Here is a 25,692-nt window from a genome sequence, read left to right on the forward strand (position 1 = left end):
AGTACAAGGTGACTGACTATGAGGTACCTGTATGTCTCAGGCCACAGAGGGAACCCTGGTCCCCACATCACCTCCAGACACTACCTGATCACAGAAAGGCACCTCTCCACAGCCTCAACTGATCTGCTGGTTCCTTCCAGACATTCTGGATGGAAACTGCTGTGGACAATGAATTGCATTACAGAATGACCAATTGCATTACCAGTTCCATGCAAGGGCCCCCCAGAAAGTCTCATTCTCAGATCTTGCAGTGAGTGCCAGGGACCCCAGGGTTGCAGACAACATACCGTATCATCCTGTGTGAAGAACACTCTGCCTCATCCCAGGTGAACAACATACTACTTTCATCCTGTGTGAATATAAAATACCGCCTTATCCAGCATGAAATCAAGCACCTTCAAAGGACTTTCAAAGCCCATCAGTCTGTACCCTATTTTGTGGCTCCCTTTTATTTTGGAGGTGGTCTAAGAGCACACCTGGGGTGCTCAAGGCTTACTCCTGGCCTGTTCAGAGATCGCTCCTGATGGGGCTCAAGGGACCATATATGGAATCCAGGTTGACTGTGCATGGCAAGTACCTTCCCTGCAGTACAATTCTGGCCCCTCTTTGTGACTATTAAACCCCCTCACTGCTTTCAGGAAGACTTTAACCTTAGGACTTTGGATAGGCTGCCCTGAACCCCACAGTTGAGGGCTCATGGCCAACATGGCACCTATACACTCCAACCCAAATCCTGAGCTCCCTCCATTATTTTTTTTTTTTTTGGTTTTGGGGCCACACCCAGTGATGCTCAGGGGTTACTCCTGACTCTGCACTGAGAAATTGCTCCTGGCTTGGGGGACCATATGGGAGACTGGGGGAAACCACGCTCCATGCTGGGTCAGCTGTGTGCAAAGCAAATGCCATCACTCCGGCCCCTCCCTCCATTATTTTTGATAAAACCCCAAGCCTTCTAGACACCATGTGCATTACTGATTATTTTTCAATGATTAGATCTCCCAGTGCTAGGAATCCTTCCAGGCCTACAACATTCCCCACTAAATGTGGAATTAATCTGTATTGGGGCCAGGAGACAGCTCAAGATGAGTCGCAGACCATGCAGACCTGAAGCTTGATTCCTAGCGCCTGATGTCTCATCCTTGCACTCAGGCCAACGTGACCTTGGTAGCTACCAGCCTGCTGGGCCCACCAGCTGAGCTGCCCCACCAGGTGGCAGAGTTTTGCTGAAGTGCCTCTGGGCTCTTGCGGTCTCCCCTCCAAAAATGCCTGCAGAGATTTAGTGACAACTAAGACAAGATATTTGGAGGTGGCTTGGGGTAGGGGCAGAATGGGGGTTAAGGTCACGCCCAGCTGTAGTCAGGACTCAATCCTGGCTCTGCACTCAAGGGTCACTCCTAGAAGGATCAGGGAACATGATTGTTGGGGCTTGGTCAGACAAACACCCTGCTAAACTAGCTATACTATCCTTTGACCCCAAAAGACATTGGGGGGTGGGGACATACCTGGTGGCACTCTTGTGTTACTCCTGGCAGGCTCAGGAGACCATATGGGATGCTGGCATCAAACCTAGGTAAGTTTTATACAAGGCAAACGTCCTACCCACTGTGCTATCACTCCGGCCCTGATAAAAGACAGTTTGATGAAAGGGAAATGAAACTGAGAAATAAGCTGGATCTAACTTGACGAATATAAAGATACTGAAAAACATCATCTCTTCATTGTCAGTATTGGAGGCTGGTTCCAGCCCAGTTCTGCTTAGGCTGGAACCTGCCAGTTTATGAGGCTTGTGATATGGCTTTCACATAAAACATTCACATAAACCGTTCTGAGCCATCATCCATGGCTCTGCCTTGACCATAACCAAATGGTCCCCGGCCAGGGACCAGCTCAAAGCCCTGCCATGGCTTCAGAAAAGACCTCTACCCTGAGATGGGAGGTGGGGGGAGAGAAGCAGCCATATCCATATCCATGCCGGGCCACAAAGGGGCCTTTCTGGGCGTAACACAGACCCAGAGATCAGGACAAAGGAGTAAAACTGACCACACAGAAATAAAACACAACCCACATATGAATACAAATAAACTGTAGAAATGTTTGCAATGGAACTAAGAACTCATTTTCTCCTATCTAAGGATCCTACACAAATCCCTTGGAGAAAGTCACTTACTCAGGAGACAGTGGCAGAGACATAGATTACATACAAACACCACAAGCAAACACAGAGGACTCTGAAAAGATGTTCCAGATCATTTTTTATTTATTTTTTAATTTGGGTTACATACAGAGGTAGCAGAGCCAGAAAGACACTTGAATACAATGATCTTCCCATAGTAGGTTGGAACAAATGTGAGTAGGGCAGTGGCAGCCATGCGAGGGACAAGGCCCAGTGACCCTTTACACAAGTCTGCATGGGGGATGACAAATGTTTTGCATAGAAGGGGCTACAGGGCAGCTCACTGACTGTCCAAGCCCTTTTGGTCCCCTGAGTATTGCTGGGCATGGCCCTGAGAGCAAATGAGCAAGTAAAACAGAAAGGCCTGGAGTCTCACACATGTAAACATACTCAGTATGTCTGTCACTCTTTGCCAAGGAAACCATTTTGTTTACACCTTGGCTACAACCTACCTCAGACCTTGGATGCTGGAACACTTGGCTCTTCCACATACTTCCAGCTAAGTTTCTCATCTGGAAAAAATCTCAGAGCACCCAACAGTGTATTTAGGGTTCTGAATGGGGGCATTCTGAAGGCCTGAGGCCTACCAGTGATGTTTGGCCAAGCCACTGGCAGTTCGGGGTGCATGTCCGAGGCTGTGACATATGTAGGCCCTACATGGCTGCAGCTTCCTTGGGCCAGTCTGGTGGGGCTCAGGGACTACAAGGTGTAGGTCTTCTAGCATTCAGCCCTGTGAGTTTCATCTTGGTCGGTGGTGTTTCTTCAGCGGCCCCTTTACTGGGCCCATAAGTCTTGGAGTGGGAACCAGATTCCTACCAAGGCAACCGCTCAAGGGAGGCTACACTACAGAAGGCGTCTCACTTAACAGAGCCCAGCTTGGAGCAGATACTTTATCTTATTGCTGTGTTTGGAGCCACATCTAGTGGTACTCAAGAATTAAATTGCCCATGGTACTCTCTACACACCTGCCCTGCCCTGTGAGAGCAAACAGGTGCCTTCACCCCTTGTCCCCACATAATGTCAGCATACTCCTGGGCAGGCCTGTTGCTCCTCCTAGCTCTGTGGCCTCAGCAGAACTACCACATCAACCCCTCCCACAGCCTTTGGCACACTCTAGCCACTTGCCAACCCCCACATAGGCTCCTGCAAATACCTGGTCAAGCCTGGCTTGCGTCTGGAGTAACCCTGGGCTGACCTGCCACCCACACACAATCTTGCCAACTACTGTTTTCTACCCAGGCATTTCTTTTTATTTATTTATTTATTTTATTTATTATTATTTTTTGGTTTTTGTTATTTTTTGGGCCATATCTGATGTGCTCAGGGTTACTTCTGGCTCTGCACTCAGAAATCATTCCTGATGGTGGTAGGGAAACCCTATGGGACACTGGGGATTGAACCTGACTCAGCCATGTGCAAGGCAAACACTCTCCCTACTGTGCTATCACTTCAGCCCCTGCCCAGGCATTTCTGTGGAAAACAAGACCCAAGCAAGCTTGTGAGCAGGAAAGCCTTTCTGGGGAGTGTAAGTGGAGGGAGTCTCCATGCTCTTGCGTGTAGGCACCTGTGTAGACAATGGGGGTGAGGGATTGCAGAGAAGCACTTTACTCTATGGTTCCCTTTTAAGTCACAGGCACCCCAGCACATCCTCACATTCAGCACAAGCGCAGCTGAGAAGTAGCTTCCAGGAATCTTCTAGAAGCAATCACTGTGAAGAAACTTGGAAGACCAAGGCTGTGAAGGAGGCAGAGCTCAGATGGCCAACCTGAGTTCCAACCACTGCCACCAACCATTGCCACCAGTGCAGGCATCTCCAGTGCACCAGCCCAGCAGCAGGGATTGGCAGTGTGAGGCCTACGCTAGAGGGAACAGCACTCTGGCCTGGAGGAAGGGTGGGACAGAGACCCGAATGTCAGTCATCCAGGAACCCACATAGCTGAGAACCAGGAAGGCAAGTGGGTAAAACCATAGTCATTTTTGTTCAGTGAACTATGCATAGTATACTGAATGAAACCTACTTAGAAAGCTGTCAGAAAAGAGAAAGAGTGAAAATGTGTATTTAAGAGAATATGGCTTCTCCAGAGTGAAAAACACAAGCAAGGAAAGAGACAGAGACAGTTGAGAGGTAGGTTGAAAGGAAAGCATGGGCTTGATGAGCCCATGAAAACCTTCCTTGTAATGATCATGGATTAAGCAGAAAAGAATGCAAATACCAAGTCCTTTGCATTTTACTACTGATACATCTTAGCTCTTCATCTTGTGTTTTCACCAGAAACAGAAACACTAAAAAAGTCTAATGGAAAAATAAAAAAAGGTTTAGCAGCTTCTTTGTGAAATGAGCCTGAAGAGGATACCAATAGTGTCCTGCACCTCCACCGAAAGTGCAGCATCCACATGTCACTATGCATCGAGAACCACATACATGGGTTTCCCCACTTGTCTCAGATTAGTTTCATCTGTGCCTTAACCCTTAACCTCATGGAAGAGAATTCATCTTTGGGATGACCCATCTGGGGTGGGGGCAGCAGCTAGCTTAGGCTTCAGGCGTGTACTGATGCTGCCAAGAGATGTCCATAAACTTGGTCTCTACTGATGGCGTCCTTGCTGCAGTCCCCGGCAGACTCAAAGGATGCTGCTGGTATCTTTCTGCAAAGGAAAACAGCACCGGCACTTACTGTTCCATCACAGTGTAACGATCACTACTCAGAAGCAGCTCTGTGCACCTCTGTTCAGCACAAAGTGAGACTGGCCACAGCCCACTGAGGCCCAGCCCTGGAGCTCATGGCTCCTGGAGCAGGCCCATGCCAGCCCCGCCGCACCGGGGCCTGCCTGTCATAGCACAGGCCACAAGCCGCCATCCACGCAGTCGGGCCGTGGCTCTCCCACATGCACATGACATACAGATGCAGCTTCCTGGCTCTTGGGTGGATCCCGGCTCCGGGCACTCACAAGCAGGAAGGTGTTTTGCTCTCGGGCTCGACTCCTGTTCCTGCTGAACTGAGCCAGTGTGTGAAACGAGAACTGATATCAGCTCAGTAGGCACCGGAGGGCGGGTCCAATGCGGCCAGGACGAGGCCTCGCAGCAAGCTCCAGGCGCCCGGCAGACCTAGACTGCAAATACAAAAGAGAAGCACCTGCCCAGGCAGCAACCCCACTCCCGTCAGCCATGTGTGGGTCCACACCTGATCTCAGCAGCTCTCAGACATCTGGGCCCGTGCTTCCCTCCCAGCATGGAGGCTTCACACATTTCAGTATGGCCACGGCGGCCTCTGGCAGCAGCTTCCGCTTATTTAACCGGCCCCTTCTCACCTTCTCTTCAGGTGCAGAACTTAGCCACTGTGAACAAGGCGGAAACCAGTCACTGTTCACCAGTCAGCTAAGCTCTGCACCTCGTCAGAGAGGTCGTCGCCGGCATTGCTAGGAAGAGCCCCAGAGGAGTCTGTCTCTGAGTGCAACTACCAGCCGCCAAGGTCGTGGTTGCGTGGTAATCCCTGGCAATGTGATTTTCATCTTAAGTCACAAATCAGCATGCCAGGAACCCAAGCAGCCAGGGCAGCAGAGCGGAGCCAGCAAAGTGGCCTCACCACAGCCCACGGTGTCCTGGGCACGCGAATCGGGTGCGGTAACAGCAGCCGTGCCAAGGTTGAGCAGCTGTCTGAGGAGAGTCAAGGTGCACAGCTGGATCTGGCCTCCTGCCTAAGCCGCCCTCAGGATATGCAGGTTTCAGGGGGGCAACCTGAGTGGAGCAGTAGGTGCAGGTCCCTGCACTCAGCCGCTCATTCCTAGCACAGAATCAGGGCGTTCCCTGGCATCTCCCCATCAACTCCACACTCCATTTGTCTGGAGGAACAGCAGCACATAGGACAAACAACTCTTCCCCTCCTCCCTATGAGAGTTCCGGCATAGACCTGACACTCAGGCACGTTACAGGGAGGTGGAAGATACAGAACTCATGAAAAACAAGTGTTTAACAGTCAAATAAGAGGTCAACATATAAACATGCTTTTAGAGATGCTACATGTGAAAAATGTTGATGGAGGGAGTAGAGCACAACTGTATAACACAATTCCCAGCATCCTATATGGTCCACGAAGCACACGGTGTGGCACAGAGTGATTCCTGAGCACAGATCCCGGAGGAACCCTCCCTCTGACCATCACAAGGTGTAGCACAAAATCTGACACTAAGGCCAAAAAGGCTCAGTGGAGATCTGTACCCTATAAAAGACACAAAACCAGGCAGACTATGTAAAACCTTCAAGAAAAACAAAAATGGTAATGACATTCAAGGAAAAAAATACTCTTTTAATACAACCCCTCACAGTCTTACTCATAAATTTTATGAATGATTCGATGCTAAATTATCTTTAAAATGCAGAAATCCACTGTTTAAAACTAGGTGCTCAGGACAGAATGACGTATAGCTGGTTGAGCACTTCCCTTGCACATGGTTGACATGGGTTCTATCCTGGTACTATCCTGGTATTGAGCTTGAGCCTGGAGTGATTCCTGAGCTAAGAGCCAGGAACAATCCCATCAGGTGTGGTCCCAAAATAAAGCAAAACAAAAACCCCTCCAGGGGCCAGAGAGATGTGACAATGGTGGAAGCACTTGCTTGCATGTGGATGCAGCCACCTCAGTTCTGGTTCAAATCCCGGTACTGCATAGGGCTCCTGAGCACCAGATGTGGTAGCTCCTAGTCTGTCCCTCAAAAATTCTTAAAGACAAACTCAGAGGTCTGAGCCTGAGAAGTCTCAGCAGAAAAAGCACGGGGTGGGGGTGGGAAGGGAAAGTGCTGAGGATTTCCTCACTGCCCATCTGGCCCAACGGAGGGTCCATAGGAGGACACAAAAGATGGAATTGCAATGTCCCCATCCTGGGGCTCTCACACCTCCTCCTGTGACTCCCACAGTGACAGATTCATGGACTGCCTGTGAGCAGAGTGGTTGGATTCCCCAGCCCCTGCAGAGGAATCCATTTCAGGTAAGAGTCAGTGGTGGACAAAGGGGAGGGACAGTCACCTCTTCAGAACAACATCTCAGCTACTACACGGGCACAGCTGCTGTCCATCCACTCCCTGGTTAGCTGGAAACACGAGTGAGCCAGTTGCTGCTGCCGCGGGTCCTCACCCACCATCAGCTCTCCATAGAGGTAGATGCCCATGGCCTAGAGACAGAGGCAGGAATGAGGGATACATGGACACACACAAGTACACATCCGCCCACACACCCTGCATGCTGCATACTCCTGTGGGCAGCACGTGCACCAAGTGAGGGCAGGGAAAGTGCATTCTCCATCCTCCTCTCTGGCATGTCCCAGGAAATTCCAATTTCCCGATTCAATCCTTTGAGCCTGGGCACAGGCCAGGAGAGCCAGCGCTGAAGGATGGGTGCATGTCAGACAGAGTGAGCCCTGGGACTGCAGAAATGGTGACCAGGGGGACATAGACTAGCCACAGCTCCTGAACATGGTGGACAATGGCTTGAATCTCAGCTACCAGGTCACAGGCATTTGTCTGAGATCTTCCAACCCAGAGCCACGAGCACCCACATTCTCATCAAGGTCCAGAGATTCTATCCAGTGGAAGCACAATGATGGCAGTCGCAGATGGGAACATTTCCCAGGGAGTGGATGCCCATAGTCTGTGTTCACAGGAACCACAGCTTGCTCAAAGCTCACAGGGAAGCCCACATCCTGTTCCTACTCCAGACATTCCTCCCTCATTCTCAGACACTTCTTGCAAATGTGACATTTCTTCAGGACAAAGTCAGCCTTTGCTTTGTGAAACACGGAGCCCCACTGATGACTCCCCACACCGGCCCCTCACAAGCCTCTTTGTTTAGTTCCTGCACGCCCACCCTTCCCCTAATGGGTCGGGGCTCCATGGCTGGCTGAGGCCACGCACAGTGCACCACTGGGGTTACCGCAGGGACCAGCAACAAGATCACATACAGCCACAGACACATGGACGGAGGGAAGAGGGGACAGAGAGTCAGGATCTGAGAAAGACAGTGACAGTGAATCAGATGGAGAGCCAGGGACAGTGAGAGTAGGAACAGTGCATCATATGTGCTCAATAGGATGAGCAGGCAGCTCAGGAACCTACCTGGTCTTCCTGGAGGAAGTGTTTCACGTCCCCATAGGCCCGAGTGTACTTGTGCTTCACTACCAGCTCACACCAGCGGTGACGAACCTTGGGAAATCAGAGAAATCAGGAACAATCAGTCAGGCAGGCTTTCTGCCCTACGTGTCTGAGGAGCAGGAAAATTTGTGGTTAAGGAAAGCAATCAGAAGCATGAACATTATTGACATTTTAAAAAAATTCAATGGGGGGTGTAGAGGCTGGAGCCCATCAGGTACAGTGGAGAGCATGCCTGCCTTGCATACGGCCTATCAGAGTTTGATCCCTGGCATTCCATACAGCTCCACTTAGTCTGCCTGGGATAAGCCCTGAGCACTATCAGGCATGACCCAAAAACAAAAGTCAATTTCATTTTAGTTTAATTTCTTTTTACAAGGAAAAAAACCACTATTCATTGAGTGTTTCCTCTTTCATGAGGGGCTCAGTGGTGCAGATTGTTTTGAACATGAATTTTTACGCTATGATGTCCATGCACATGCCCAGTCTTTGGTCAGTTAGGCCCTTTCAAATCAGTTATTTATGATCCAGCTCATCTCGACTGTGACAGGGACCGACCCCTGCAGTCCCCATAGCCAAAGAAGCCACAGGCCTTCCAGGCACTGTGAAGAGGCCTCAACTGCCCCTACAGACCTGTGCTGACATGGGCACGTGTCCATGGAGACACTTCACATCTTGCTCTCAGAGCAAAGCCCTCTCACCTGTGCTGACCAACTGGCTGGCATTTCATTTTGTATTCCAGTCTTATTCAACATTAGCCAGACCATAGGCACTATTGTGTTTTATTTTTCTCCATTAAATTTTTTAATTAAATATTTTTTAGCATTTCTACTCCTGAGAATATACCTTAGGGGTCCAAAAACACAATGCAGAAAAGCCATCTACTCCTATGTCAGTATAGCACTATTCACAATAGCCAGAATCTGGAAATAGTCCAAGTGCCAGAGAACAGGTGAGTGGATAATAAAGAAACTGCTACATACATACAATAGCTATATGACAAGATGGAGTCTTGTCAACTTGATACTACATGGGCATATCTGAATACTGAGATCATGCTGAGTGAAATCAGAAAGAGGGAAAGGAATGAACACAGATCTCTCTCATATGTAGGGCACAAAGCAAGGGTCTCAAACTCGCAGCCCACAGGCCGTTTGTGGCCCTCCGTACAACATTTTGTGGCCCTGCCCTAGAAGAATCTTTTTTTGTTTTGTTTTGTTTTAGTTCTTTGGGTCACACCCTCCAAAGTTCAAGGCTTACTACTGACTTTGCACTCAAGGATCACCCCGACTTTGCCTCCTGTGGCCCCCAGGTAAATTGAGTTTGAGACCCCTGACATAAAGAAATCATAGGGGAATATCAAATGTCCGGTGGTAATAAAAACAAAGAACAGAATGATCTTCAGTAGGAAATTGCTGCTGGGGTGAGATACCAAGGCTATGTGGGTGGGAGTGCCTGTCACTGAGAAAGGCTTGGGTGTTGGGAGGAAAGGAAACTGGAGACATTAGTTGAGCAATTTAAACACTGCTGGAGGGATTGATGCTGGACCACTGTACAGCAGAAAATCATAAATCTGTAACTTTGTAAAAAGAAAAAAATTAAAAATTAAAAAATTTATTTTGAATTAGAGCCACAGCTGAGAGTGATCAGGACTTACTCCTGGCTCTGAGCTCAGTAATCACTCTCAGAGAAATTAGGGGACCACATCAGATGTCAAGGATTGAAACTGAATCAGCAAAGTGCAAGTCAAGTGTTAACCCCTGCATTATATCTCTGGCCCCCATTCTGTGCATTTTCAACCTCCTCCTCTCAGAGCTTTTACTACCAGTAAAATAGGAAACAGGAAGCCCTGAACCTAGGAACTCAGCTTAGGCAAGAAGTGTCGCTTCTGGGGGCTGGAACGATAGCATAGCAAGCAGAGCATTTGCCTTGTAAATAGCCTAACTGGGGTTCAACCCTCAGCATCCCATATGGTCCCTCGAGCCTGCCAGGAGTAATTTCTATTTTCTATGTGCAGACCCAGGAGTAACCACTGGATTAAGAGCCGCTGGATATGCCCTCCATCAAAAAAAAAAAAAAAAAAGTTAGCATCTGCATGTGGAGCCCTAGAAGGGGGGAGATTCTTACAGTGACTCACCTATAGCACCTGAAAAATGCAGTAACTTCAACGTTTAGGTGTACCTCTGAAAGTCACACACACACACACACACACACACACACACACACACACACACGCTTATGACAGACCTTTCCCCACATACACACACACACACACACAGAAAATGCCTCAGTGCAGTTGCAGAATAGCTGAGCTGAAGCTGATGCTGTGGCACCCACTTGTAGGCATCAGGGTCTGATCAGCAAACAGGTTTTGCCTCCTTGAGTGCTTCAGAGGCCTCAAACCCCCATTCTAGGGCCAACTGCCAGTCCAGATGTCTCTCAGAATCTTTTTCACCTTCCAAGGTGCTCTTTCCAACAGCTAACGAAAGCCCCCACCATGGCACTAAGGGGAGCGTCCCCAAAGTTACAAAGGAGAAGTGCACAAAGACCAGAGGCAGGAAACTTGTGTAAGAACTAAAGGGACAAAGAGAACTACTGCAGGGCACACCCCCTTCCCATTCTCCCTGACCATCCATAAGCCCAATGCTGCAGACACTGTGCACGGAGTGTCTCTGGGAACCTCAGCCTGGGTCTCTCCAAAGTCACATCTTACTCTTTAGTTCCATAGTAGTGTGACCATGTACTACAGCATGTCCCTGATCTTGCCAGCAACACATGCTCTACCACTGATGCAGGTGTGACCCCATCCCAGTACTGGAGACGACTCTGAGTCTCGTCATACAAACCCGACCCTGTCTCAGAGGGTCCAACACGTGGGTTAAAGATTGGGACACAGCCTCACACCACTGTCTAACATTTCTACTTCTGCTGTTAAGTTTATGATCACAGGATGGAAAGATGTTCTTACAGGTGCCTTGCATGTATGCAATTTCAGTTCAGTCCAGGACACCTCATGATCCCCTACGCATCACTAGGAATCCAAAGTCCCAGTGAGTATGGCCCCAACTCTCTTCCCTGTCCTTCAACTCCCCATCTCTGTGGTATCCCATGGTGAGCACGGAGGGCACAACTTCCACCTGGACCCCCATGGATGGAGATGCCCTCGTGGAACTGCAGTTGGAGTTAGTCCAGGAAGGCCCAGCCAGAGGCAGAAGCTGCACTGTCTGTCTTTGTCCCATTTCTCATCTCTGACTGATCAGGCTCAGATGGGGGGGGTCAACCACAGAGCCTGAAACTAGTAGCAGCTGAACCCTAAGAACCTCTTTCTTTGGAAGTGGGTCCAGCGCTCTCTTAGAGCTGGCCCAGAACTCACAAAACCATTCTGGTGTGAGCCTTCAGACTCTCATGGGCCACACTGGACATTCCGACTGAATCCAACAGTGACTACTATCATAGGGTAGAGAATGTGGTTAGTACTTTTCTCCCTGACCGCTGCAGAATTCATCAGCTTCAATCAGTCTCACAATTCTGAGGAAAAAACACACAGGGTTTTCTCTTCTGCTAACAGGCGCTACTCCAATGACTCACTGTCACGGATAGTCCATGCCATCCCAGAGGCCTGTGTGTGAGGGGCCGGAGAGATAGCACAGCAGTAGGGCATTTGCCTTGCACGTAGATGACTCAGGATAAACGGTGGATCAAATCGCGGCATCCCATACGGTCCCTGTACCTGCCAGAAAAAATTTCTCTGCACAAAACCAGGAGTAACCCCTAAGCACCGCTGGGTGTGATCCAACAACCAAAAAAGACCCTGTGTGTACACTTGCCTTGCACACACCCCACCCAGGTTTGATCCCTCAATCCCATATGGTCCTGAGCATTGCCTGGAGTGATTACTGAGTGCAGAGCAAAGATACTGAGCATCACTGGGTATAGGCCCCCCAAAAACAAAACCAAAGCAAAGAATGTTGTTTCTGCTGCACTTGAACATATACATGCCTATGAACACTGTGCTATGTGAAAAGCAGTGACAAGGCATCCATCCACAGCACCATTTCTAACCAAGTCTCCTGCAGATTTGTGAGGTCTGAGCTGAGGGACAGGCAGAGGACAGAAAAGGGGCAGAATTCAGGGTCACATGTGTTTGCAGGCATGATGCCAAGTCTCCACAGCCACTGCAGTGGCAGCCCATGAGCCTGTGAACCACCATCAACAGGTTTATGTGACCAAAATCACCCCAAGTCTCAATTAAGGGGTCAGATCCCATAGGATACACAGTGCAGGGACAGGTCTACTCAGAGCACTGCCTTTCTGTGCTCCCCCCCAGTCCAGGAACTTGCTGTGCTCAGCCTTTGCGCACAGATGGCCAGAAGGCACAGAAGACCAGCTGGTATTCAAGACACAGCTCCATGCGGCTCACAGCTGCAACAAAGCCACAGTTACACCAAAAAACTAAAAATCATTCCCAGTGCCACACCAAGTTCCATGATCTTGAAACTTCTCCCTCTCACAAACACCATTATCATCACAGTCCCCATTATTATCAACTGCAAATGAACAGAAAATCCTTTTGTACCATAAATATCTTCGTCTGTTTTTTTTCTTTCCGGCAGACTATCCTGGAAGTTTTCAGGACTTATTTCCTGGCTTCATTACCAAGAATCCCTCACAGTGGGGCGCAGGGGAACACACATGGGTTGCAGGGGCAGAATCTGGATTGGCTGAGTGCAAGACAAGTGCCTTATCCACTGTCCTATCTCTCTGGCCCTGTAACAATTTACTGAGTGAGGATAGCTCAGCAGTGCAGCCTGTCTTGCATGTGTGAGTGCCTTGGTTTTCACCTCAAGCACCAAAAATATAAAATGCAAAAGAAAATTGGGTGGAGTCATCTGTTTGTGGCTTATCACAGAGGGTAAGTACAATAGAGTCCCTGCCTTCAGCTACAAAAGAGGAAGATTCATCAGAGATAATGGTTCTTTGTTTTTGAAATCAAGGTTTTAGGAAGAAAAAAACCTCACTAAAGTAACACTGGTTTACAACAGGACAGAGCCGTTTCCAAAAAATCCTCCCAGGGAGAGATGCTGGTCACAGAACTGAGGTGTGAACTAGTCCTAAGACAATGGTCCTCAAACTATGGCCCGCGGGCCACATATTGTATTTATTCCCATTTTGTTTCTTCACTTCTAAATAAGATATATGCAGTGTGCATAGAAATTTGTTCATAATTTTTGTTTTTACTATAATCTGGTCCTTCAACAGTCTGAAGGACAGTGAACTGGCCCCCTGTTTAAAAAGTTTGAGGACCCCTGTAAGAGCTATCCAGAGATAGGAGCCCAGACTTCTGAGACTGCCTTCTCTTTCTCTATCCTCAGAGGCCTCAAAGAGCCAACTGGCCTTAGGAAAACCAGCCCTCACCATTTCATCTACCAACTAATTTCCAACCCCAAGTTGTCAAATAATAGTCCTGAGTTCATAGCACATGCCCATGTGCACGCTCTGCTGGTCAGATATGTTCTGACAAACTGCAGATCCAGTGTGTCTTTCTGGACATACCTGTGACCTGTTCAACCACCTGTGGTACCAAAGCTACTTTAAAAACTGCCATCTTATTCCAGTCCCACAGCAGGTTCACTGTAGACACTGATGGCTCTGGAGACAGGTAAGCCAGGACAGTCCTGCTCCCAGGGCCCCTCAGTGACTCCCCTGGAGAGTCCTGTGGCTGGGCTGGCACTGCTGGGAGTGCCGCGGGCAGGTCCTCCTCAAAACTGCTCCCTCCAACAGGCATGCCCTGCTTCTTGGGGACCCTGAGAATCATGAAGAGAGCACAGGGCAGAGCATAGCTACCTGTTCATGGGGAGAATTTTCACAACCAAACCAAGAGATACCCAAGTCCCTGAGAGGTCTTCAGGTCTAAGGATACCTGAGTAAACTCATTTTCTAGTATTTCAATCTGGTCGCCAAGATAATCAACCATCGTGCAGAAACACTGCTGGCTTAGATAGAGTTCAGGAATGAGAACCAGGCTGGCAAGAGACTTGTGTGTCCCCAGACTCAAGACATCCATGCTGGGGTGTTTTCTTTCCGAGCAAATGGGAGTTTCCACATTGAAAGTACTCCTGTGAGAGCATTTGGAGATGTGTCCGGAGGGCTGGCCCAGCTGCCAGGCTCCGCAGGAGCCGGTCCACACACGCCATCAGCCAAGTCCTGTCCACAGTGGAAGCTGCCTAGTGGGGCCTACATGGGCCATCCATGGGCCATCCATCCTCAGTGTTTCGTCCCTTAGATTCCCTCAGCTTCACTTCCTTCCTTCTCTCTATCTGGGCCTCTCCATGGCAGAATCTAGCTGGCCCAGAGAAGCCCATTGAAACTGCTGCACCCTCTCTGCAGCTTGCTCTATGCTTGGCTCCCAAGTGACCGGGCACTTTGCTGGAGGAAATGGAGGAGACTCCATGACTTGCTCGTACATCAGCACTGAATCCCACCAAGGCCGCGATGACATGGTTAAGGATCTCAAGGGTTTGGCTGACCCTGAAGGTTGGAGAAAAAGTTCTCAATGTTACACACCAGAAACTCACTGTGTCCCAGATGAGCCAGGAGGTCATTGGTACCAGAGACCACATGAAGGCCTACAAGTGTCCTCACAGCCTGCTCTAGTCCCTCTTTGCCCACTCAGGGAGGAGGCTGGGGAGCCAGTGAAGACGATAGTCCCATCTAGCAAGCTGACCATGAGTCATAACATTCACCCACTGCATTGCATCCACATTTCCAAGTAAATTAGAAAAGAATGAGATTAAGCATCTAGGCTCTGGCCTCAGGGGGGACTCCTGCGGTTGCCCCCCACCTGCCGACCCCACAGCAAATGTGCAAGGGAGGCAAGGGGGTTGCAGGGCATGTGTCATTTCTCTGTGATTACTACTTCTTAGGGGCTCCACACTGGGTTTAACAGTCTTGGCAATGTGGGATCTAAACCTGAATGTTTAGAGAGCAGACACCAGGCTCAAGAGACATCACCAGGCTCTATACCTGCCTCGTCCAGTCAGGGCACTGCCCGGGATGGCCCCAGAGATGTCAGTGCAGGTATTAACTGCCCACTCCCACCTAGAAAGAACACGGGGGCTTTTGTCCCAGTTTTTGTAACAAAGCTGGGAGAAGTTGGCACCAAAGGAAGCTTGGCCTTGAGCAATCGACTCCAGTCCGTAAAAATAAAGTCTCTCCAAGGTCAGCCAAGCAGCTCGAGGGAACAAATCCCATGGATGCCCATCTCATGGGTGACTAGCTGAGCTTTATAGCAAAGAGACCAGGAAATAAAAACTATTTAAAAAGATATCTTAGAAAAAAATGGGTTTTGCTCTGGAAATCCATGATCAGGCGTAGGAGACAATTCAGAGAGGTGGTGCATGCACCGTACACACCTGAGTCCCTGGTTCCACCCCACCCTCATGGCCCTTGGCCACTACAGGGAACACCTCTATTCTGAAAAATAGGCAGACTGGAGAAAAAGGGCAGTGGGGAGGTGCCTGCCTGCACAAGGCTGACCTGGCTTTATCCTGGTAGTTCACAGATGGGCTGTTCTTCTGAGGTGTGCTGGGGGTCTGCTGTGCTCAGCAACGTCCTTCTAGTCACCAGCACCAACATGAGTGCATGAAGGGGGCACAGCTGCCTTGAGCCCATCTCCAAGCATCAGAGACCCCACAAGGGGCCCTGCAAATTGTGGGCAGAGCAGACTGTGAGGCCGACAGCAAGAGCCATAGAAAAGCTGGACTAATAATTCCCAAAGACTCAGGCCAGCAAAGCTGTGATTGAAAGCCAGAGAGGGTGGGGGACAGGGCCATCACTCTAAGGCTGTGGGCACAGAGTAAGGGACTACCTGGAATGTGGCCAGTCCCTTGCCCGTCATGGGGATTTCAGTGAGATCCAGCTCTCGTTATAAAAAACCGCTGGCATTTGGAAATGTTTACAAGAAAAATCTAAAAACAAATAAATGCCAACAGTCAACCATTGATCTATGCTTGGGGGCGAAAGCTGTATGACTTCTCCAGAGTTTCCAGTTAACTCCCAAATTTATGGGCCTGTAAAATATGACATAGAGCCCACCTGAGCTTTTAATCAACATTAATGAGAGGATTGCTCCTGACTTACTGCATTTAATGATGATGGAATTAATTTTAGCCATCTTCACTAAAAATGTCCTTCCACTGTGATCACTAGTCTCGATGTGTTAGTTGGTCCCCATGTCTTATGTGGCTCTTTGCAGCCACCATCACCTCACCGCCACATGCCAAGGGCACAGAGGTCATGTGTGCCAAATGGCTAACCACAAAAAATATCCAGTCAAGCACCAATAAGCCTTGTGTTCTTAGAGTTTACATGAAAGAGCTTGCCAAATCGCTGTCATTATCAGTGGATGCGTTCTCAAAAATAAGCTCAGATATAAAGTTTACATGACATCACATTTCCACGAGCATCCATTTTGCTTTCAAAGCTGTGGCCTTACATTTAGTCTTCCTTTCCTTTATATGTGGTCCCTTTCATAGACAAACTGAATGCAAACAGGACCCTGGGTGCACCTGAGCCAAGTTCCTATGTACAGAAGCCCTTGGCCCTGACACACGCCATGACACAGCTGCACTGTTTCTGGGTTCTGGATTTGGGGGCTCAGTAGTACCCAGTGATCACTCTTAACTCTGTGCTTGGGAATCACTCAGTATATGGCTCAGAAGTCAAACCTGAGCTATCAGCGTGCAAGCACCTCAATCCAACCCCTGCCCCATGTCTCCAGTTCCACACACACATTTCTAACCCCCAAAACTGCCTTTAGTCTCTTATTTCCTCTAAGAGACTTAAGAGGACTTATGGGACTTTAGAGGAAAAGCCTCAGTATCTCGGAATTCTGGGTACCCCACAGAGTCCCAGCTTGGCCTACAGAGACTACTGTCCCCCACCAGTAGCCAGGATCCCTGTACCTCTGCATCCTGCTGAGAGAGGCGGTACGTCTTCTTCAGACTCTGCAAAGTCCTGTGACTCAGGGTCTTCTGCTCCAAGAGATGCTCCAGCAGCAATACCAGCTGGTCAGGAAGGAGCTAGAAGCAAAATCAGATAATTTGTCTGTGAAAAAAATCATTCAAAGGAAGAGAAATCAAACCTGCATTACAGAGCAGTAGTGAAGCACAGGTCACATAGTCACCCAGGGTTTAAGGTGATAGCACAAAAGGAGGGCATTTGCATTGCATGTGGCCATTCTAGGTTCGATACTTGGCACTACTATAATTCCTAGAGCACTGCCCCTGAGTGCAGAGCTAGGAGTAACAACTGGGTGTGGACCAAAAAACAAACCAAAACAATGTCCTCACCAACACATCAACACACACACACACACACACACACACACACACACACACAAAATGCATCACCACTAAGAGCAAAGAGAGGAGTCTTAGTGCAACCCAGAAACAATAAAACTTATTTGTGAACAAACAATAATGGTAAGATACAAGAATTTAGAGCATCAGTTCTCTTTACTTCTGTTCTGTGGTGTCTCAATCCTCAATAAAGGAGAGCACTGAAATGAACTGCAGATGGAGGGGAACAAATGGAAGATATAGGGTCGGAAAGTGGTAGGGTACTTGCCTTGCACATGGACAACCCGAGTCAGACACGGGCTTGATTCCTGGCATCCCAGATGGTCCCCCGAGCCTGACAGGAAGGATTTCTGAGTGCAGAGCCAGGAATAACCCCTGAGCACCACTGGGTGTGGCCCAAAAAACTAACTAACTAAATGAAAGATACACTCGGTAGAGCAGAAATAGATTTCTGCTACAATCAAGGCTTTGAAGTTCTAACTATGAATTTTACTTTTCTCTGTTCTGCTCCATGCTGCTGGTACAGACACACCCTGTGGATTACAACAAAGTTTCCTGTCTGGAAGACAATTATCAGACTCCACCAAATATCCCCTGAGGTTCTGTTCTCTAAAAGACTTTGAAATATGCTCCAAAAGCAAGACCAGGTCTTGGGCTAATGGACGGACGGATGTCACAGACAGGAAAACACACACACACACACACACACACACACACACAACTCTTTTGGTTTTGAGATGATACCCAGCAGTGCTCAGAAGATATTTTTGGCACACACACACACACACACACACACACACACACACACACACACACACACACACACACACTCTCTCTCTTTTGGTTTTGGGATGATACCGAGCAGTGCTCAGGAGATATTTTTGGCTTTGTGTTCAAAAATGACCTCTGGGAATACATGAGGACTGAAATGTGGAGTCAACGACTCAAGCCAGGATAGTCTGGATGCAAGGCAAGTGCCCCAGACCAACTCTCTGGTCCCAGCTCTGGAGCATTGCAAGCTCCCTGTGCAGTTTAGAAGGCACTGCTTTCTTGCAGGCAGAAGACAAGATTGAGTACGGCGCCCTCTGCTGGCAGCATTACTTGGGCCCTTCTTCATGCACTCATTTTCATGCTCTTCATCAGCACTCACCATGCCTCTCTATATCAGGAGTACAGGCGACTAGCCCTGAAAAAGGGCTAGGTGTGTGTCCCTAAGGTGCCAGAATTCATTTTTTGGTCCTACTGGGTCTCAAGCATTGTGGAATGTAACCCTGGTGGTCCTCGTACTTGGCTCTCATTGCAAGACCCAAGCAGCATCCTCGAACCCAGGTGGGCCTAGAATAACCAGGAGAGCACCAAGACCTTGAAGCACTGATTGAGAGCCATTAATATGAGCAACACATACGAATGCCATATGAATCATATGGCATATGTATCATATAGAATTCCTCCATATGATACAGCTCAGAGCAGCATATAGGAAAGCAGGATCTTTGCTCACTCGAAGAACACACCAGTAACCAGCCCTGCCCAAGTTATAGAGAAGGGAAGAAGAGAGAAAGGCACCTCCTTAGTGCATAGCTAGGGTCCTATTAATTAGATTCAGTCTGGAATTTTGTTCATAGTAGATACCCATACGGCAAGTAACTCTTAGTAAGAAGATTCACTTGGTCCTCATCGTTTTTGTTCAATTTGGGAGGACATACCCAGAAATACTCCTGGTTTTGTGCTCAGGGATCACTCCAGAGATTTGTATGTGGTGCTGGGGATCGAACCTGGGGCAGCAAAGTGCAAGGTAAGCACCTTGCCTGCTGTACCATCTCTCTGGCTCCTGTCTGCTCCTCAGCTTATTCCAACTAGTTTTACCAAATAACTACGACTCTAATTTAAAATTCATATTTGATATTGACACCTTTCAGAATATCTGAATTTATAACATCCTATTTCTCTCTGCTTCTAGCAGAAAGTTCTTGGGTTGGCAAAGAAACTACCTGAGAAGGATCCCTGAAAACGTCTGTTTTCTCCTGATTTAGAAAGGGACATATAAAATGGACAAGCTAAAATGGTAGGAGTCGAGCACCAGGAGTGATAGATGAGGTTATCTGTAATGGGAGAGAGGTGAGTGGACTAGGTTTGTGGGGCCTCTCACTTGGACTCAGACACATTCCTCCACAGAGCTGGAGCAGAGGAACTCCACTCTCAGAGCAGACTGGGTAAGTGCCTCTCCCACAGCAGTCGGAACCATCTGGCTTCCATCTGCAACTCTTCAAACTGAGGAGAAAAGTTCTTGTTCCCAAACAATGAGAAAAGAAAAAAAAAAAATCAGTGATCAAATGCTATTTTACTACACAACAATAAAGCTAATCCGACAGCTTTTGCCATCATTTCACATGATATGGATAAGATCTTGGAAAAGAAGATATTAAAGCAAAAATGTGATTGGTAGCTCCACTTCATGTGAAACATTATTTTTGTAAAATAAACAATTATTCCCAAACAAGTCACCTAACAATGAAAAGATAGCACTACAAACCCAGAATGTTTGCAAAGCAATAGAGACCTGGCCCAGGCAGGCCTGTTTCAGAAGCCTAATAAAATTCAGAAACCCTAATAAAATATAGACCACAGAACGTTGAATCCTGTAAGTAGATGAGACAGAAAGCTCAGAGGTCTGTAAAACTTACTCCAACACTTACTCACTCTCTCTTTCTCTCTCTCACTCACTCTCTCTCTCACTCACTCTCTCTTTCATATTAAAGGTCAACCAGTACAAATATTACAAGTGCCACTTGTCAGGGATAGTCTCTCTGTACTACTGCTATAAGCCCGTAGTACTCGATTTCTGCTAATACCCAACCCCACTGCTCTTTTAACCACTGAAGCAAGCAGCACAATATTGAATCGATTTTTGAAGAGATTTTGAACAGACTGTTGAAAAGAAAATAGGAATTTTCCAAATCCATCTTGCAAGGGACACAAAGACAACAAAACTCGACTCTTCCAGAAAATGTCTTCCTGCTCCTGTCAGAGAGCCTCACTCCCTTAGGTGCCTGGAGGCTACCCACATGTCCTGGCTGCACCACCTCCCCCAGGAATGAAGTCCCACATAGTTGGCCTGACACCCCCTTTTCAGAAAAAAACTGGACTCCACCCAGAGATTGATCTCTTTAAGAAAGAAAAAGCACTCCCGCTGTGTAAGTCCATACCGCCATAGACCAGTGTCAGGATACAACCCACTGCTGACCTTCCAGGGCTGGGCCTTGGCAGGGCAGAAGGACATGCCAAGCACCTGCACAGCTCTTTACCTTCACCCCATCAAGTCCTTCCTGAGCACAGCACAGCACAGCCGCTACAGCTACACAGCAGCCCCATGCAGAGGAGCCAGAGAGGCCCAGACGGCTGAGTTCTATTATTACCCCATTATCACTCTGGGATCTGTGCCTAAATGAAGCATGCTTCCTCCCTGATGCCATTTCCTTTCATCCACGCTGGAGACTAAAAGTGATCAATGACAGTGATACATATGAGGTCACTTCAATTTGCAGCAGCAGCCACCCGCCCTCTCCTTCCATCCGTCTGCCATACATGCAACGATCAATTATTCCCAAAAATGGTTAAAAAATGCTTAGAGAGCATTCTTCATCAAGAAAAGCATTCTTTGCTATATTTGTCTATGTTGCTATGGTGGGAACTGTTTACTCTGAACAAAAACAGAAGAAATGAAAGGAAGAAAAATCTCCAATTCTCCGGGATGACAGAGACTTGTTGGCTGAAATTCAGCAGACGCGGGACCAAAGGGAAAGCTGACACAAGAGGCTAAGTGTAGCCTCCAGGCCACAGCACAACAAAAACAGGAGAGGTTTAATATACATAAACTGGTTATAACCTAAAACAAAATGCTTGTTAAAAAAAAAAAAAAAACAAAAAACACCAATAATGGAAAGAAATCTGTATAGTCCTTCCAGCAATCACATCTGCTGCTCTCCACAGGACAGGCCTCAGGCTGAGTGCAAATGGCTCGCCCATACCAGGCTCCCCAGACAGGATGAGAACTCATTGCAGGTGCTCTACCAATGAGGTAAGGGCTCATGTGCAGGTGCTCCCCCAATGGGACAAGAATTCATCTGTAGGTGCTCTCCCAATGGGTGAGAGCTCGTCTGCAGATGTTCCCCCAAAAGAGGAGGGACTCATCTATAAGTACTCCATCAATGGGGTGAGGACTCATGTGCAGGTGTTCCCCAGGTGTTCACCCAATGAAATAAGGACTCATCTGCAGGTGCTCCCCTTATTGCAGGCACTGAGCCCAGCCACCTTTCAGACACTGCTTGGAACTAAGATGAGACTCAGAATAAAGGGCCGGAGAGATAGCACAGCGGCATTTGCCTTGCAAGCAGCCTACTCAGGACCTAAGGTGATTGGTTTGAATCCCGGCATCCCATATGGTCCCCTGTGCCTGCCAGGAGCTATTTCTGAGCAGATAGCCAGGAGTAATCTCTGAGCACCACCAGGTGTGGCCCAAAAACCAAAAACCAAAAAAAAAAAAAAAAGACTCAGAATAAGTCTTGTAGTACGAATAGGGTGATTTCAACATGAAGCTGAGGACATCCCTCAAAATAAATGTCCTCACCTTTCCAATGCCCAGGGGTCCTGGTCATTGTGACAGTGCAACCCCACTAGGCAGACAAAGTCTTCAAGTGAATGCCAGGATCGAGGCTCTTTAAATGACAGACTTTTATGTGCTAAGTGACCACTTAGTAACATGAACCCTGGAAAGTGTCTGCTATGAATAGTGAGGAAATAGTGATGTGAATAAAATGAGTTTGGTACAAAATACTAAATTATACAGAGAACGAATACAGCAGATCAGATAATATACTACCAGAACAAATCAAGAAACAACAACAACAAAAACAAAACCATCCTGTACAGTGCTGGTGTTCTAACAAATATCAAATGACTGATTTTTTTTGTTTTTATTTTTATTTTTTTATTTTTATTTTTCACAGCATTATTTATGGTACATAGTGACAACAAATGAGGAGCACTCCCACCCCAGTGCTGTTCCCCCTCCACCCCCATTTCCAGCATGCATCTCATATCTCCCTCCCTTTCCCCTCAGAATACTAATATAGCTTGTTGTAGATTGTCTACCAGTGGTCCTCAAACTATGGCCCGTGGGCCACATATTGTATTTGTATCTGTTTTCTTAATTGCAAAATAAGATATATGCAGTGTGCATAAGAATTCGTTCATAAGTTTTGTTTTTACTATAGTCAGACCCTCCAATGGTCTGAGGGATAGTGAACTGGCCCCCTGTTTAAAAAGTTTGAGGACCCCTGGTTCTGTTGTCGTTTGTGATAAAAAGGATAAGAAGAAAAAAAGAGAGAAAAAAAAAACAAAAAGAAAAAAAATAAAGGAAGAGAGAAAAAAATAATTGGCCACAACTACCAAAAAAAGAGAAAAAGAAGAAAAAATGCACCCGGCTAATGAGAAAAGAAAAACAAAACACCAAATAATAACCACAGGAGTGAAAAGGGAAGAGAAAAGTGGAGGAAAGAAGGAAAATAAAGTCAAAAGCTAACAAATCAAAACAAAACAAGAAAAAGAAGGGGTGCTGCAGTGGTAGGGTTTGGCGTTCCCTCCACTTTTTTTTTTCTTTGGTATGGGCACAGTAAGCATTGGGGGAGAATGGGAATTCCCGAAAATGACTGATTTTTAAAATAGACATCCAGACAGGTTTGGAAAAATGGGGAAATAAAAAGAGACACCTATAGTTTACATTATTTGGGGACACACATGTGATGTGCCAGCAAACAAGAGTCACCAAATAAAATAACTAAAAGAGAAACGAATTTTCTTCAAAATAAGAAATAAGCATGCATTTATACAGCAACATCAATTATTTATCAAACCTCTTCAGGGAAAATGACACTGGACAAATATTAGAATACATTAAAAATTATTATTCATTTCACATACACAAAAATTGTGTATTCACTGTCACTTTGTCAAAAATCGAAAATCTAAAAGCTACCATGGTTATGAAAATCTAAAAGCTACCATGGAAAACCACTGTACTGATTTTCAGCCCTGGTTTGGCTGGGTCACTTTCCAAAGTGAGGCCACCGTGAGCAAAATAGATATAAGTATTAGCAAATAGTTTCTGAAACAAGTGGCAGAAAGAATGTCCATGTTCCAGATGGGAAGGGTCATATTTCCATGTGCTAACATTTCCCTGACTTTTCTAGTTTTACTCAAATTATGTGCAATTTGACACAAAGTCTATAGTATGTAAACTGTAAAAAAAAAAAAAAATCCTCAGAAGCACATACACACTAATGGTTTATTTTAGTACACATTTTTGGGAAATAAGTATTATTGTGCAAATTTGAAATTTTCAAGTAACAAAACTTGTAATGCACCAAGCAAATTATCTATTCATTAAATATTGAGCATATTGTCTGGGCCTATTGGTGGAGGGAGGTTGACACTGGTGGTGGGAAGAGCCCTGACTTATTATATATATCTGAATTTCAACTATGAAGAATCCTGAAATCACAATTATTTCAGTAAAATACAAATTTTTTTTTTAAAAAGGAGAAAAGGAGCCGGAAGCTATATTAAACAGAGTATGTACTAAAATATACTTGATCATACCACAATTGAAGTTTGTAAGAAAAAAGATGTTTGAATTAGTTAAATTGACATTTAAATTATCATTTAAAATTTTTTAATTGAGGGGCTGGGAAGGTGGCGCTAGAAGTAAAGTGTCTGCCTTGCAAGCACAAGTGTAGGATGGACCGCGGTTTGATGCCCCGGCGTCCCATATGGTCCCCCCAAGCCAGGGGCAATTTCTGAGCGCATAGCCAGGAGTAATCCCTGAGCGTCAAATGGGTGTGGACCAAAAAACAAAAGAAAAAAATTTTTAATTGAAATTAAATAAATGGGCTACTGGAGCTGAAGAAACAAGAACCCCCAAATTGGGTCTAGAAAATCAAAACATTATGGACTGGGCAGGGACACCGCTATATACAATGCTAAAGTTTGAACCCCAGTCCTTTCCGCAGTCACATATAAGGCAAATACCTTAACTTCCAAACTGTCTTTCTGTTCCCTTTGGGGATTTTGTCTGCTTGTTTTGGGGCCACAGCTGACAATGTCCAGGAGTTAACTCCTGGCCCTGTGTGTTCAGGTATCACTCTTGGTGGTCCTCGGAATGTGGGAGATTGTTCCATTCCAAACAGGGATTTTTATTTATCTAGACATTATAGTTTTTCAGTTCTATAGAATTAGAGGTGTACTTTACGAGAGTTCATAGCAAAAGAGACAAATATAATTTTACACATGTTCTATCATAGAGTCAATAAAACTATTTGCAGTGCTTGTTATATTCTTAAAATAATGGTCAAAACTCAGTGTGTTGATCCAGAGAGAGTAAGAGGGGCAAGGTGCCTATTGTGCCTGAATACTGTCAAAAGTATCCCTAAACATAGTCAGGAGTAAGCTCTGAGCATGGCCACATATGACAACAACCCCCCCTCCAAAAAAAAATCCCTAAAATTCAGAGTATGAGTCTTTAAACAAAGCAATAAAGCTTACATAATTTAAATTCTACTTTACTATAATAAGTGTAATCATATTTTGAGATAACATAGGCTTAATTTTATATTATTCTCTCAATAATAGCTAATTTATCATACTTAGTGCATATTACTTTCTTAATGTAGTAATTTATTTAATGTACTTAAGCATAAACAAAAGTTTAGTCCTCTAAATTACAGGATATAGCTTTAGTCCTCTATAATTTTATAACAGAGTAATATAAGTTTACTTTATAAAAAATCATTTTTTTAAACATTATGAAGTGATTGATACTTAAAAAATAAAACCTAACAATACGAGTTGGTTTGGAATCTTCATGTCTGTCTCCCTTCCCCAGGGAGGTTATTGCTCCAGTAACCAGGGGGTCTGAGGCCAACTTCTGTGGCTGAATCAGATGTTCTTTAAGAAAACCATCACTTG

General features: G+C 46.5%; 1 protein-coding gene across 1 annotated transcript in view; it reads right to left on the minus strand.

Annotated features, from left to right (window-relative positions):
• Positions 1-4,516: 4,516 nt before the first annotated feature.
• Positions 4,517-25,692, minus strand: part of AOPEP (aminopeptidase O (putative)) — a 363,790-nt gene continuing 342,614 nt past the window's right edge. The window contains exons 13-16 of the mRNA XM_049772315.1: positions 17,275-17,391; positions 8,279-8,365; positions 7,194-7,338; positions 4,517-5,828 (exon numbers count right to left, since the gene is read on the minus strand). Coding sequence (XP_049628272.1) covers positions 7,198-7,338; positions 8,279-8,365; positions 17,275-17,391 — 345 coding nt within the window. The 3' untranslated portion in view covers positions 4,517-5,828; positions 7,194-7,197. The remainder of the gene's footprint in view (positions 5,829-7,193; positions 7,339-8,278; positions 8,366-17,274; positions 17,392-25,692) is intronic.

Source organism: Suncus etruscus, chromosome 4 (genome assembly GCF_024139225.1).
Source record: "Suncus etruscus isolate mSunEtr1 chromosome 4, mSunEtr1.pri.cur, whole genome shotgun sequence".
Taxonomy (NCBI): Eukaryota; Metazoa; Chordata; class Mammalia; order Eulipotyphla; family Soricidae; genus Suncus; species Suncus etruscus.